The 14678-nt window shown below is 40.3% G+C and overlaps 1 protein-coding gene across 3 annotated transcripts in view; it reads left to right on the top strand.

Annotated features, from left to right (window-relative positions):
• LOC135474856 (TOX high mobility group box family member 4-B-like) overlaps positions 1 to 14678 on the top strand; it is a 77803-nt gene extending 63125 nt beyond the window's left edge. For all 3 annotated transcript variants that reach the window (XM_064754480.1, XM_064754483.1, XM_064754481.1), the window contains 7 exons: positions 656 to 1258; positions 4051 to 4169; positions 5025 to 5160; positions 10523 to 10603; positions 10884 to 11183; positions 11634 to 11770; positions 12376 to 14678. In XM_064754480.1, coding sequence (XP_064610550.1) covers positions 656 to 1258; positions 4051 to 4169; positions 5025 to 5160; positions 10523 to 10603; positions 10884 to 11183; positions 11634 to 11770; positions 12376 to 12436 — 1437 coding nt within the window. In that variant the 3' untranslated portion in view covers positions 12437 to 14678. The remainder of the gene's footprint in view (positions 1 to 655; positions 1259 to 4050; positions 4170 to 5024; positions 5161 to 10522; positions 10604 to 10883; positions 11184 to 11633; positions 11771 to 12375) is intronic.

The raw sequence follows: 14678 nt of genomic DNA, 5'->3' as shown, positions 1-14678 counted from the left end.
GCATGCAATCCATTTGAAGGAAACAAAACTGATAAACCTACGTACACAAGCTATGCCAGCAAAACATCTCATGTGTCTGCCGTTATTTCTGCTGTTAAAGTAAGCATAAGATATCCATTAAAGGATTAAACTGACCGATAAAACTGACCGACATCATATAAATTAGAAATTCTTGAACATGAGGTTTAGCAACAATGAAATAAATAAAGGAATAATCAAGGGTTTGCATCACCATGTTATGGAGTAGTTTTTCTGCAATACAGTATTAAAAAATTCATGATGCTGTGTCAAACTACAAGTTTGTAAACTACAGTTATTAAATGGCCCAAAACATCATCAGTGGCCAAGTTTGTCTGATTGTGAGAGATCAGTTGATCTTAGAAGGATGTTATTATGTTGAATGAGGCTGTGGTAAAAGGCAGAATGATATCCTGCTGGAAAGTGAAAGTTTCAACAAAAAAGGAAGTATTATATTATGTTTATTTGCTCCTACAAATGTCATTTACTGATTTTTGGTTTTTGCCTCCCTTGAAGTTGACTGCTGCCTGATATTATGGTGGAATAAGCTCATGTTGGAATGTAGTTATGTTGATTTTTGCATCATATAACAGACTTTCTTCCCATTGTAACTTTACCTCGATACTTCTCTTTGCAGACATTCCACACCCCCAGTTTTGGAGATGAGGACTTTGACCTAGCTCCCATGGGAATGGGCATACAACAGGTGTCTGAGAATGTTGCCCAATCAATGCAGGAGAACACCTTTCCCTCGGGTCAGGCTTTATCCCGTACGGGTGGGAACTTGATGGACTTGGACACTATGAACCTTACCCAACCATTGTCCCACCCCCCTAACATGGCACGGCAAAACTGCTCCCCGACCACTCAGAACATTCCGCCTGCACGTCACATGACAGACGCCATCATGGTTCCAAAATTCCCTCCTCCGAACTTTGAGGTACCGGATATCAGTCTGTCCAATAGTGTCATGTCGACCGCCAGCAACAGTACCATGCTTTCGTCAGTTTCCATGGCAACGTCTAATAGTTATTCACTAGGAGGAGCACCAACGACACTGTCGACAATGGGCATGATGGGACAGCAGCCATTGATGACCATCAGCCAATCACAGATCAGTTCACAGTTAGGGTTTCAGTCAGTTGTCAAACAGGGCTCCCCAGCGGGTTCCCACTCCACCCACACATCCAGCCCCAGTCAGAGCAGTGAAGACAGTGACGATAGTCTACCACTAGCACAGGTAAGACCTCCTTATACTACTCTCATTTTCACATACCTGGACAAGAGAATGGACCCTGTCCCCACTAGCACAGATGAGCTGCTTTAGTGTTGTAGTTGGCACATACTGGCACCTGTTGGTCTGACAGAAAAATGTACATGGAAAATGTGAAGATTTTTGGCATTAAAGTGATCTCTACATTTTCTTGGTTCATGGCCAATGTACATAATGCTCCTGAAATATAATCGTCAAACTTTGTTTGTATATTTACTACAAAAAGTGTACGTGTATTTTATTGGAATGTTTAAATAATTCCTCAACTGGAATAATCTTAAAGGTTTATTCACAAAGTGTCATATTGATATCAAAGTCTGACCATTTTCCGGCATGCCTAAAAAAATAAGGAATAAGGAATCTTGCTGATTTCTTAATTATGTATGAATATATATATATGTACAGAATGGTTGATTTCCGTTCTGCCACACTTCTTGTGTTTGAAGCAAATCATTCGCTGTTTATTTTCCTGTTTAAACATGAACCGAGTTGTTAACTTCCAGCACAGTCATACAAACATGTTAGCTTGACTTTTTCACTTTATATGTAAATTTAAGCTATTTGCGGCCATTAACACTTTTGTGCTTGTGTTTGGCCTCTTCTATTTCATTGCATAGTTAAGCAGTTCATGGGTTTTGTCCTTAAATCACCTATAACTTTCTCCACTTGCTTGATTTGTCTAGCTCTTACATTAATCAAATAGCTGACCTACCCATGAGTCTCTGAACTCTTTGTTGACTTTTTGTGTACAGCCTCTGAATGGAAAACCCGTAAATCTTCATAATTATTCCCATGTTCAACAAGTAGGTCTGAAGCTGTGCAGTCTTTTGTTCTTTTGTACATCACATTTTTCTAAGTATAGGTTCTCCTAAAACACTCTGGTCATACACAGGTACTATGCTGTTACAGGAGAAATCCATGCAGTTGTATCACTATTTTCACATTGAAAAGAATGCCATCAAGCAAATCTGTATGAAAACAAACTTTTTACCTTTCATTTGAATTTGTACATGTATATGGTTTTATAATATACCCCTCTCTTGCATTTATATGTAGGGAGTCTACAGATTATTCATATTTCCTATTTCTGTTGTGACAAGTTTTAAGTAGATTACTAAATAAAGTTCATACAAAGTGCCTTTGAAACCCACCTCAGGCATAAATAGTTTTGTTCATGTTGCAGCGGCAAAATGTGACAAATTGAACAAAGGTTATGTGACTCAGTGTGACAAAACATGTTAAACATCTTGTCCCAGGTAATATTTGAAACTGTGGTACACACAGTTTCAACTATTACCTGGGACAAGATGTAACATACTAATAGGTTGTCCAACAATCTCTCTTATTAGCATTCAATACTTTCCAGACAAGAAGCACAAGGATGTAAAAGTGCTAAAATTAGGCCCAGGCTTCTTTCTTGTGTAGGATCAGTAGAGGGGCTGTTTGACTTTGAGGTCAGTTATTTGGTTTGAACCCTGAACAAATAAGCATTCCACGCTTAAGGCATACTTTGAAAGCTTTCTGCCCTGCAATTGTCAATATTTCTTTGGGTTTTTGCAACTGGTCACCATTTGTGTGCATTATTTTTTTATGATTGTGAAAATAAGGGAGGCTATAGTATGACCTATTGGGATGTAGACTCCAGAGGCTTGGGCAGAGACAAGGGGATTAGCAAAATCTGAAGCAAATCATTAGTGACCTTCATTTGTCCTTCAGAATGAATGGAATTTTTCTTGTTTATGCGATCATTTTAACTCAATGTATTTTAACTCTTAAGACTGCCAGCACTTAAACCTCAGCTGAGCTTTTATCAGCATTTCATAAAGTAGTTAAATGCTAAAATACACTTTATGCATGACAGTATACGTTAAAGATTACATCCTGAAATAGAAAAATCTGAAATAAAATTTTGGTGTAAAGTCCATGATGCATCCTTTTGTGTGATATCCTATGTAATAAAATAATTGTTCTATGTTTTCATTGATTCTGTGCGTGTTAATTTTAATAGTCTCAAAAATATTAGAATCCTTTAAAAGATTTTGAAAAAGAGTTTTTGAAAATTCATTTTATTCATTGATACTTGTAGGCTTATGACTCATGTTAAATTCATCAAAACTTCCTTTAAAAAATTTCAGTGAGAGGTAAATTGCAAAGATCACTGTTTTTTTGTTGTTTTTTTGGGGGTATATCAGGGATATTCAAAGCATGCATACAATTAAAATGCAGATCATTGACTTGAAATGATTATGAAAAGATAAACTCATGAACAGAACAGGTTAGCCTTGAATTTATTTTCATATCATGATTTGTGGAATTCATGGATGGCTGAAGGAACAACAAAAGAACATACAGGTTTAACTTACTTCCTGTTAACTCTGATAATTTGTGTTTGATTGAGTTTTGCATCTGAATGGAGATTTGATACACTTATATATTTATCTGCCTTATCTGCTCATTTGTATAGTTACCTGAATCTACCACAGTTACCTGAGCTTTGTAACATTTCATGTGCAGATTTCTCCTGTTCAGTCTTGAGGGGATATTACATTACATAAGGTTGATCTGTTTATAATGCATGGGGCCACTGTATTCTTCTCTAATCTATTAAATGCATAACTGTTAAAAAAAACAAATCTTGTATCAAATGTCAGATGAAATTTTTAAAAATCGTCATGTTGATGTGCTATAGAAATTCCAGATAACAGCTAGGCTATGGTATCAATTGCGTTGACATTGTTCTGATCTCTTTGTGTTTTCAGTTGGCTGGAGGCTTGAAAAGAACAGCCGCTCCAACTCCTATTAAGCCAGCAGAAACCACCACGAAAAAACAGAAAGTTCCTAAAAAGAAGAAAAAGAAAGACCCAAATGAGCCACAAAAGTGAGTCAGAAGAAGTTAATTTCAGTTTGAAAAATATACAGGTTACATCTATAAATTTTTTTGTCTCATATGTGCTATCATTTGTAATGACATTTCCACTATTCATAATATAGAGTAAAAAGTTCCTGCCCTAACGACTGTTATTCATCTGACATGATGTAACAGCTCAGTGAGAGCCACATACAGCTATTCTCAGTGGTTAACATTGAGTGCTTAACTCCTATCTCCCAGGCCTTGCTTATTGTGCTCAGTCCAGTGCACCTGCTCTCTCTATCTGCCCCAGGAGCAGAACAGGGTTTGCACCTGCCTGTGTTCTAAATTGGAAAGGGTGGGGGATTTTGAGATAGGAGGAGGGCTATGTGTTATGGGGGGGGGGGGGAGGGGAGCGGGGAGTTGGAGGCCTTATCAGGATATTCAGGTGTGTGCTTAGATTCAGTTTTGTTGTCTTCAAAATCGTATTTTAATATGGAGTTCAAACTGGGGCTTTTAGGATTTGGATTACAGTGTGTATAAAGTGATAAGGGGAAAAGAGAAAATGATACATGATGATATGATAGTTTTTGGGACATGTTGGTCATTTTCAGCTGTTATGACCTCAGAAAGAACATGCATATATTAAATAGAGAATTAAATGTGTGTTCAGTGAGTAATTCTTTAGTGTGGCAAAAAGGAGTCTTACAAACTTGCATGTGTACTTGTAAATGTATACACAAAGTTTTGTTGGATTTTGCTAATGTGTTAAATTGAGATTTCTTTATAAATGTGACTAGCAAATTGCATGAAGAGGTGTGTTTTGGCATAATGTAATCTGATGGGAAAATTCTGGTATGTGATGGATTTTTTTCTTAATTTCAGGCCTGTGTCAGCCTATGCTTTGTTTTTCCGTGACACACAAGCAGCCATCAAGGGACAGAACCCCAATGCAAGTTTTGGCGAAGTTTCAAAAATTGTGGCTTCCATGTGGGATGGGCTGGATCCAGATCATAAAAATGTGAGTGGAGTTTAGATTTAAATCCTGGTCTTTTGTTAAATATTAACAAGATAAACAGGTGCTAATGGTATGGCGACGTGATCTGGGCTAATCAGCCACAGAAATCAGAGATATGAAATGGTTATCTGCCTGTTTTAGAAGATAATGAGATGAATCATTGATAGCTCCAGCTGAGGTGAAGCTGTTGTTAATTATTAAATCAGAGATATGACTTTGATTGTCACTGCCATTTAAGGATTGCCTCTCTGCTCAAATTGCCCTTTGTTGGCCATGTTTTAATACGCTCCACACTGTTTCCACCGTATCGATTAGAGGTTTACAGGACGCTGTCGGTAAAAATAAAACCGAGCCTCCTTTGTTATCGTTGAATCATCCTTGCCGCAGGGAGGGGGTTGGTAATGGGATATCTTTCTGCTGTGCTGAGCACTTTGTTACTCTCCAATCAGCTGTATAAGTCTACCTGGATGCGGATTACTCAGGCCTCTGCACGGAGAAGAGCTTTTGATTATTCTACTGGGTTTGCCAGGCAAGCAATCTAATTACATCTCCCGGCTAATTACTAATTACCAGATTTTGCAACATTACAGTTTCGCTGACCAGCAGCTGGGGAGAGATGTACAAATTAGCCTGGTTTTTTAATGATCCACTTGTGTAAAATGACTATGGCTACTTTTGATCTAGGCACACCCATGCAAACTACATACTATTATTGTGATCGCTGGGAGATTTGATCACAAGGTAGGACTGGACACTTTTGATTAGGTATTGTATGTGTGCAGTCCACCATGGTATTATTACATGTAGGTGATATTCTTGATATGACTATTATAGAGAATACAATTGTCAGTGCACTGTACTAACAAGATGAAACACAGAACTGGTGAAAGCTATAAAGACAAGTTCATGGCTTGTTATTAGGCAGATGACTTTGCTCTGATTCCTGAGAGTCCAGGAAAAAAATTGTCGAGCAGTTAATTTCTGGAAATTAATATGCTTGTGTCTGACTGTCACAACCCTTTGTTCTATATAATGCTGGTATTTCTAGTCTATAGCACCAGTGTCAAGATTTTTTGTTAGAATCTATGCAAAGCTACGAGTAGGTAAATTGATGGCAATCACAGAACTTTTTATATGGTTTTCTAAAGTGTACATTAGTGGCATTAGAATCAAAAGAAAACGACATATACCATCCGTGGACAAATTTTGGTACATTATCTGGAAGGGATGTGGGGATACAAGTTGCAGACTATGAAGTTATAAGTCATAGATTCCATAGCATTAAAACAGTTTGAAATTATTTGTTTGTTTACTCAGTGTTATTTTGCAATAAGGTCCTATTGTGTCACGCCAAGGCTTGTTTGCATTGTTGAATTAGGAATGTAGGTGCAGATGATCCTCTAGGCTAACGTCTAGTCTTTCAACAGATGCATGTAGGTATGCAAGCTGCTTGCCTATCAGTTACCAGGACACACAAGGTGCGTGTTCAAACCTGATTATAGATGGTGAATTTTGGAATTTCCTTGCTCTCACAGCTTCATATTGAAAATAACTGATCAATGATCGATCATTTATACTTCATTACTTTTGTTATCTTGTGCCTATCAAGCTGGCCGAATAACACATGATATAAATGGGACCAAGAGACCCGTCATTCTGACCTGAAAGAATTGAGAATTCACGCTGGTTTTTACTGTCGTACCCGCCATTCTGGCTTGACAGAAGTGGGAATTCATGCTGGTTTTTCCTGTCGTACCCGCTATTCTGGCCTGACAGAACTGGGAATTCACGCTGGTTTTTCCTGTCGTACCCGCCATTCTGGCCTGACTGAACTGGGAATTCATGCTGGTTTTTCCTGTCGTACCCGCTATTCTGGCCTGACAGAACTGGGAATTCACGCTGGTTTTTCCTGTCGTACCCGCTATTCTGGCCTGACAGAACTGGGAATTCACGCTGGTTTTTCCTGTCGTACCCGCCATTCTGGCCTGACTGAACTGGGAATTCATGCTGGTTTTTCCTGTCGTACCCGCTATTCTGGCCTGACAGAACTGGGAATTCACGCTGGTTTTTCCTGTCGTACCCGCTATTCTGGCCTGACAGAACTGGGAATTCACGCTGGTTTTTCCTGTCGTACCCGCTATTCTGGCCTGACAGAAGTGGGAATTCACGCTGGTTTTTCCTGTCGTACCCGCCATTCTGGCCTGACAGAACTGGGAATTCACACTGGTTTTTCCTGTCGTACCCACTATTCTGGCTTGACAGAAGTGGGAATTCACACTGGTTTTTCCTGTCGTACCCGCTATTCTGGCCTGACAGAAGTGGGAATTCACGCTGGTTTTTCCTGTCGTACCCGCTATTCTGGCTTGACAGAAGTGGGAATTCACACTGGTTTTTCCTGTCGTACCCGCTATTCTGGCCTGACAGAAGTGGGAATTCACGCTGGTTTTTCCTGTCGTACCCGCCATTCTGGCCTGACAGAACTGGGAATTCACACTGGTTTTTCCTGTCGTACCCACCATTCTGGCTTGACAGAAGTGGGAATTCACACTGGTTTTTCCTGTCGTACCCACTATTCTGGCCTGACAGAACTGGGAATTCACGCTGGTTTTTCCTGTCGTACCCGCCATTCTGGCCTGACAGAAGTGGGAATTCACGCTGGTTTTTCCTGTCGTACCCGCCATTCTGGCCTGACAGAACTGGGAATTCACGCTGGTTTTTACTGTCGTACCCACCATTCTGGCTTGACAGAAGTGGGAATTCACGCTGGTTTTTACTGTCGTACCCACCATTCTGGCTTGACAGAAGTGGGAATCCAGACTGGTTTTTACTGTTGTACCCACCATTCTGGCTGGACAGAAGTGGGAATTCACGCTGGGTTTTACTGTCGTACCCACCATTCTGGCTTGACAGAAGTGGGAATTCACGCTGGTTTTTACTGTCGTACCCACCATTCTGGCTTGACAGAAGTGGGAATTCACGCTGGTTTTTACTGTCGTACCCACCATTCTGGCTGGACAGAAGTGGGAATTCACGCTGGTTTTTACTGTCGTACCCACCATTCTGGCCGGACAGAAGTGGGAATTCACGCTGGTTTTTCCTGTCATACCCAACATTCTGGCTTGACAGAAGTGGGAATCCAGACTGGTTTTTACTGTTGTACCCACCATTCTGGCCGGACAGAAGTGGGAATTCACGCTGGTTTTTACTGTCGTACCCACCATTCTGGCTTGACAGAAGTGGGAATTCACGCTGGTTTTTACTGTCGTACCCACCATTCTGGCTTGACAGAAGTGGGAATTCACGCTGGTTTTTATTGTCGTACCCACCATTCTGGCCGGACAGAAGTGGGAATTCACGCTGGTTTTTCCTGTCGTACCCAACATTCTGGCTTGACAGAAGTGGGAATCCAGACTGGTTTTTACTGTCGTACCCACCATTCTGGCTTGACAGAAGTGGGAATTCACGCTGGTTTTTACCGTCGTACCCACCATTCTGGCTTGACAGAAGTGGGAATTCACGCTGGTTTTTACCGTCGTACCCACCATTCTGGCTGGACAGAAGTGGGAATTCACGCTGGTTGTTACTGTCGTACCCACCATTCTGGCCGGACAGAAGTGGGAATTCACGCTGGTTTTTCCTGTCGTACCCAACATTCTGGCTTGACAGAAGTGGGAATCCAGACTGGTTTTTACTGTCGTACCCACCATTCTGGCTTGACAGAAGTGGGAATTCACACTGGTTTTTACTGTCGTACCCACCATTCTGGCTTGACAGAAGTGGGAATTCACGCTGGTTTTTACTGTTGTACCCGCCATTCTGGCCGGACAGAAGTGGGAATTCACGCTGGTTTTTACTGTCGTACCCACCATTCTGGCTGGACAGAAGTGGGAATCCAGACTGGTTTTTACTGTCGTACCCACCATTCTGGCCTGACAGAAGTGGGAATCCAGACTGGTTTTTCCTGTCGTACCCACCATTCTGGCTGGACAGAAGTGGGAATTCACGCTGGTTTTTTACTGTTGTACCCACCATTCTGGCTGGACAGAAGTGGGAATTCACGCTGGTTTTTACTGTTGTACCCACCATTCTGGCTGGACAGAAGTGGGAATTCACGCTGGTTTTTACTGTTGTACCCACCATTCTGGCTTGACAGAAGTGGGAATCCAGACTGGTTTTTACTGTTGTACCCACCATTCTGGCCTGACAGAAGTGGGAATTCACGCTGGTTTTTACTGTCGTACCCACCATTCTGGCCTGACAGAAGTGGGAATTCACGCTGGTTTTTACTGTCATACCCACCATTCTGGCTTGACAGAAGTGGGAATTCACGCTGGTTTTTACTGTCATACCCACCATTCTGGCTTGACAGAAGTGGGAATTCACGCTGGTTTTTACTGTCATACCCACCATTCTGGCTTGACAGAAGTGGGAATTCACGCTGGTTTTTACTGTCATACCCACCATTCTGGCTTGACAGAAGTGGGAATTCACGCTGGTTTTTACTGTCATACCCACCATTCTGGCTTGACAGAAGTGGGAATTCACGCTGGGTTTTACTGTCATACCCACCATTCTGGCTTGACAGAAGTGGGAATTCATGCTGGTTTTTACTGTCATACCCACCATTCTGGCTTGACAGAAGTGGGAATTCATGCTGGTTGTTACTGTCGTACCCAACATTCTGGCTTGACAGAAGTGGGAATTCACGCTGGTTTTTACTGTTGTACCCACCATTCTGGCTTGACAGAAGTGGGAATTCACGCTGGTTTTTACTGTCATACCCACCATTCTGGCTTGACAGAAGTGGGAATTCATGCTGGTTGTTACTGTCGTACCCAACATTCTGGCTTGACAGAAGTGGGAATTCACGCTGGTTTTTACTGTTGTACCCACCATTCTGGCTTGACAGAAGTGGGAATTCACGCTGGTTTTTACTGTCATACCCACCATTCTGGCTTGACAGAAGTGGGAATTCATGCTGGTTTTTACTGTTGTACCCACCATTCTGGCTTGACAGAAGTGGGAATCCAGACTGGTTTTTACTGTCGTACCCAACATTCTGGCCTGACAGAAGTGGGAATTCACGCTGGTTTTTACTGTCGTACCCAACATTCTGGCCTGACAGAAGTGGGAATTCATGCTGGTTTTTACTGTCGTACCCAACATTCTGGCTGGACAGAAGTGGGAATTCACGCTGGTTTTTACTGTCGTACCCAACATTCTGGCTGGACAGAAGTGGGAATTCACGCTGGTTTTTACTGTTGCTGTGGTGATTAATCAGCTGCTACACAACTACAGTTTAAGTCACCCTGTAAATTTGTATTTTTCATTTTCTATAAAATGTGGTTTCAATATATGTTTGCAGGTATACAAGAAAAAGACAGAAAATGCAAAGAAGGATTATCTTAAACAGCTGGCTGCTTACAGAGCAAGTTTAGTTTCCAAGGTGAGTCTTATTCTTTTACAATCTTTTTGTATGGGACATGCACTGTATTTGAACCTCTTGCAAGACACTGTGGTACAATGTTTAATACTGTCTGTTGAACTGAAGTATATTTCTAGCATCACAGTGTTAGTTAATAGTTTTCATTGAGGACATTAACTGGACTGAATTAAAAACAAGGAACTGGGCAGTTAGAATACAGATTAAAAAGGTTCTAATTGTTTTTGAACTCTTAATGATAATGATGATTTAATCCATCTTTTTGCTTTGTGTGTGATTTCAGCAAGCAGTGGAGCATGTGGATCCCACACCAACTGACAATCTTCATCCATCACAGATGGGCAACAAACAGATCCTGCCTAATCCCATGACCACCATGCCAGGGGGGAATAACTCCATGGCTCAAGGGATGATGTCACCCATGGTTATGCCCCCTCCACAACAAATGCAGCAGGACATGATGGGTTACCATGGTAACTCCAGTCCAATGCTGCAAACGATAGCGCCGAGACCTCCCCCAACACTAGAGCCGATGGTACCTACGTCAGAGCCCATGATGATGTCACAGGGTTATATGAACCAGGTAAGGGCTTGGATCAAAGTAACAGCCATGTTTGGCTGAGTTTGCCTAGATTTTCCTCTCGTTGTGCATGTAGGTGACAAGAGGTTTGTCACATGCGTGGCAGAGGGTGGTGGTTTCCTCCAGCTGTTAATGTAAACGGAACACTACATAGAAAACCAATCAAATAAGAAAAATAAATTAAGGTAGATCATTCAAAAGATCAAGATTGCAAATGCCCATGTATCCATGGCCTAAAACAAGATCCTGTACAGGGATTTTCCCTTTAATTTTTTTGTCACATACATCCATAGAACAGGACAAGGGGCCTACAAGAACAACAATCACATTTTTTATCTGTTAAACTACAAATGGAGGGAGAACTATTCAGCGGAATACTACTTGAATTTTGTGCCACTTGAATCATCTTTAATTCAGTCCATTGACTAATCTCTGTGACCTTTTGACCTTCAGCACCCTGGAGTCCGACTAGATGGACGGATCACAAGCCCAGGGAGATGTGTGCGGGATGGCTGTACCAATCATGTGATAGAAAACCCGGGATGGGACAACGAATACTGCAGTAATGACTGTGTGGTCAGCCATTGCAGGTGAGTTATGGGCCTTGGTAGAAGATATGTTCATTAATTGCACAGTTTGTTGTGAAGGATTAAACAGTTTTGCTTATGAGAGCATAACACATGTAGAAGGTGTTCTGAATTAGACTTTTTTTGTTTCAATTTTTAGTGTTAAAACCTTGTTAGTACATAATATATAGATGACAATTTCAGTAAGAGTGATATTGTATTTACTGAGGTGTGTGTCATGGGCTAGTAATGAAGATACTCAGCTCAGTTGCTAGGATACAAGAGTTGCTGGTTCATTCCTGGCCTTAGACAGAGAATTTCTAGATTCCCCTGTTCTCAATGTTCGTGGGGCCTTGTGGCATCAAATGGTTAACTACATTTATGGAGTCTTGGTGACATAAAGATTTCACGGTTGGGCATTTGTGCAGTTTAGCATCAGCTGAAACCACTCGTCTTCCAGTGTCCAATGTATGGGAGAGTTCATCAATAACTGGCAGATGTGGAATACTCTAGGTACTCCGGTTTCCTTCACCCATAAAATTGACCACTATGATATAAAATAAAATTGTAATTAAATATATAGATATTGTCTTGACTAATAAATTTGATTTATTTTCTTTGTTCTGCAGGGATGTCTTCACTGCCTGGGTGGCCTCCAATAGACAAGGGACGTACGCACCGGTGAAGTGATGACTGACTTGGGCCGTGTCTGTACAAGGAAACTGGTGCCTTGTCCCGGATGCCTGACAGGACAAGATGACAGAATGCTGTTGACATTCCTACGACTTCCCAAATCAAAACCAGATAAAAGTGCCTGGCAGTCAGTGTTGATTGTTTCCAAACACGATGTTTTGAATTGATGTAAAAATGCAACTGTCAGTTGTGGCGTATGACTTTATTGGACAGTTATACCAGACCCTCACAGTTGTTCATAAAACATTTTACTGAACTATTCCGTGACAGAGCTTTATTTTTGTACAAAGGGAGTACCAAGAGCAGACAACTCCGCATGGAAATATTATGGACTTAATGCCTTAAGGATGTGTTGAGCAACGAGTGCATTTTTTTTTCTTTTGTTTTTTTGTTTAAACATTATTTAAAGTCATTGAACAGAAAGGGAAATGTACAGGAGGAGAAGTACGGAATTCTCAGACCTATATTGTGAAGTAGTTGCTCTTCACGACCAACTCGGCATGAATGAATCAAATGTCATCATCATTTGAATTGTTTTACATATAAAGAGATTCAACTTTTTCTTTCCATATTTAGTCACTATATTTGGGGCAGTGGTGCTTCAAGCTTTATGAATTAGAAAATTTTATGCTTTGTTACCAGTAGGCTTGAATGAATTGATCTTATTTTATATTGTATGAAAAAAAGGAGACACTGTTGTCAGCTGGAAAATTTCATGATTGTTATTTATGTTAGAAATGTTTACATTTAAGTGTAAAAACAAGGGATAGGGAAATTGTTTTCTATGCTTATTCTGTTGTTAGCTTGGTAATGAGTTTTTTGTGCTGACCACTATAATTGTTAACTTTTGGCCTGTATGCATGTGCTTGTGTTCTGTTCACCTGAAGATCCCTTTATCATCATTTACTTTCCATACCTCAAACTCACATGAACTAGCTGTGCTTTCTGCTAGACATGAGCGACTGTTTCTAAGTTTACCATCTTCGCATGTCTTTGATGTGGGAAGCTTGTGGTTTCTTGATTCTCATGACAGTAACTGTTCTCTGTCACGGTCAAGACGACCCCTCATCACAGTTAAACTTTTTGACAGATTTACTAGGGCAAACGCAGTTAAATATTAATAAACTTCCAAAAGTTTATCTCATCTGTGCGGGAATGTGTAGTCAAGGCAGTGAATGAACCATGATATATGGTAAATATATCTGATGTTGATATTTAAAACTGAACTGCAGTTCTCCAGTATGCAGTGCCCTAGTTCACAACATCCTGACAACAGAGCCTTTGTGGCTTTGAGACTTCTACATTTGGACAAGAGTTTGGTAGATCTGTGTCACTAGACAAGCAACAGCATCCACTAAAATCATACACTGATGACACTATTGTCTAATATTATTATACTGGGTCAAAACAAATTCATATAAAGGTGGTGAGGCTATTGCTGACACTTTGCTGTTTACGACGTATATTTTGGTGGCATATAATTAAATCATTGTCAAAGAAACTATCTCTGATCTGTTAGTATTGCATTACATGCAGCATACTATGCAAATTTTCAAAAGCCTAACAGGAAACTTTTGGACTACATATACATTGCATGGTTCATTCTGTATTTTCTTGTGGTTTCTTTGGCAAGTTGAAATATTGTGTCATTGAAATCAGACACACGCCTTGGGAAAATCCTGTTACTACCCCTAGCAAAACACACTAAAAAAATCCACATCAGTGATTTCTGTTCGATTCTTTGGCACTTTGTCAGATTAATGCCCTTACCCTCAGCTGAATGTGCTATTGAAAAATTTGTTTAAAGTTAAAGCAATGGGTAATCTGTTACTGATAAATACATGTTTTTTCTCCTGTCTTAATTTGAAATATTGTCCACTATTATTATAAATAATAATATCAAAGTGATTCATTGTCCATTTAATACTTGTACAGTTCTACTCAATCACAGAGAATAGACATCAAAAGATATAACTTTATTTATACTGGTGTGGGTTTAACAACCCTCCTTCAATGCTTTGTGAATTGAAAGAAATGCCGCCTTCAGGGGTAATATTCTGGAAATGATGGCTAAGATATGCAATATGCAATCTTAGTGAAATAATCTTGTTAGAAATTGGACAGAAGAGCTGTATATGCTTCATTAAAATTTTACAATTATGACATAAACTTATTTAACTGTATTTATTTTTCATTCATTGAGCAAATAAATGATTGATGTAGAGCATGCAGAAAAGAT

Source organism: Liolophura sinensis, chromosome 9 (assembly GCF_032854445.1).
Source record: "Liolophura sinensis isolate JHLJ2023 chromosome 9, CUHK_Ljap_v2, whole genome shotgun sequence".
Taxonomy (NCBI): Eukaryota; Metazoa; Mollusca; class Polyplacophora; order Chitonida; family Chitonidae; genus Liolophura; species Liolophura sinensis.
The sequence above is the reverse complement of the archived record's forward strand: the minus strand, read 5'-3'. Positions and strand labels throughout refer to the sequence as shown.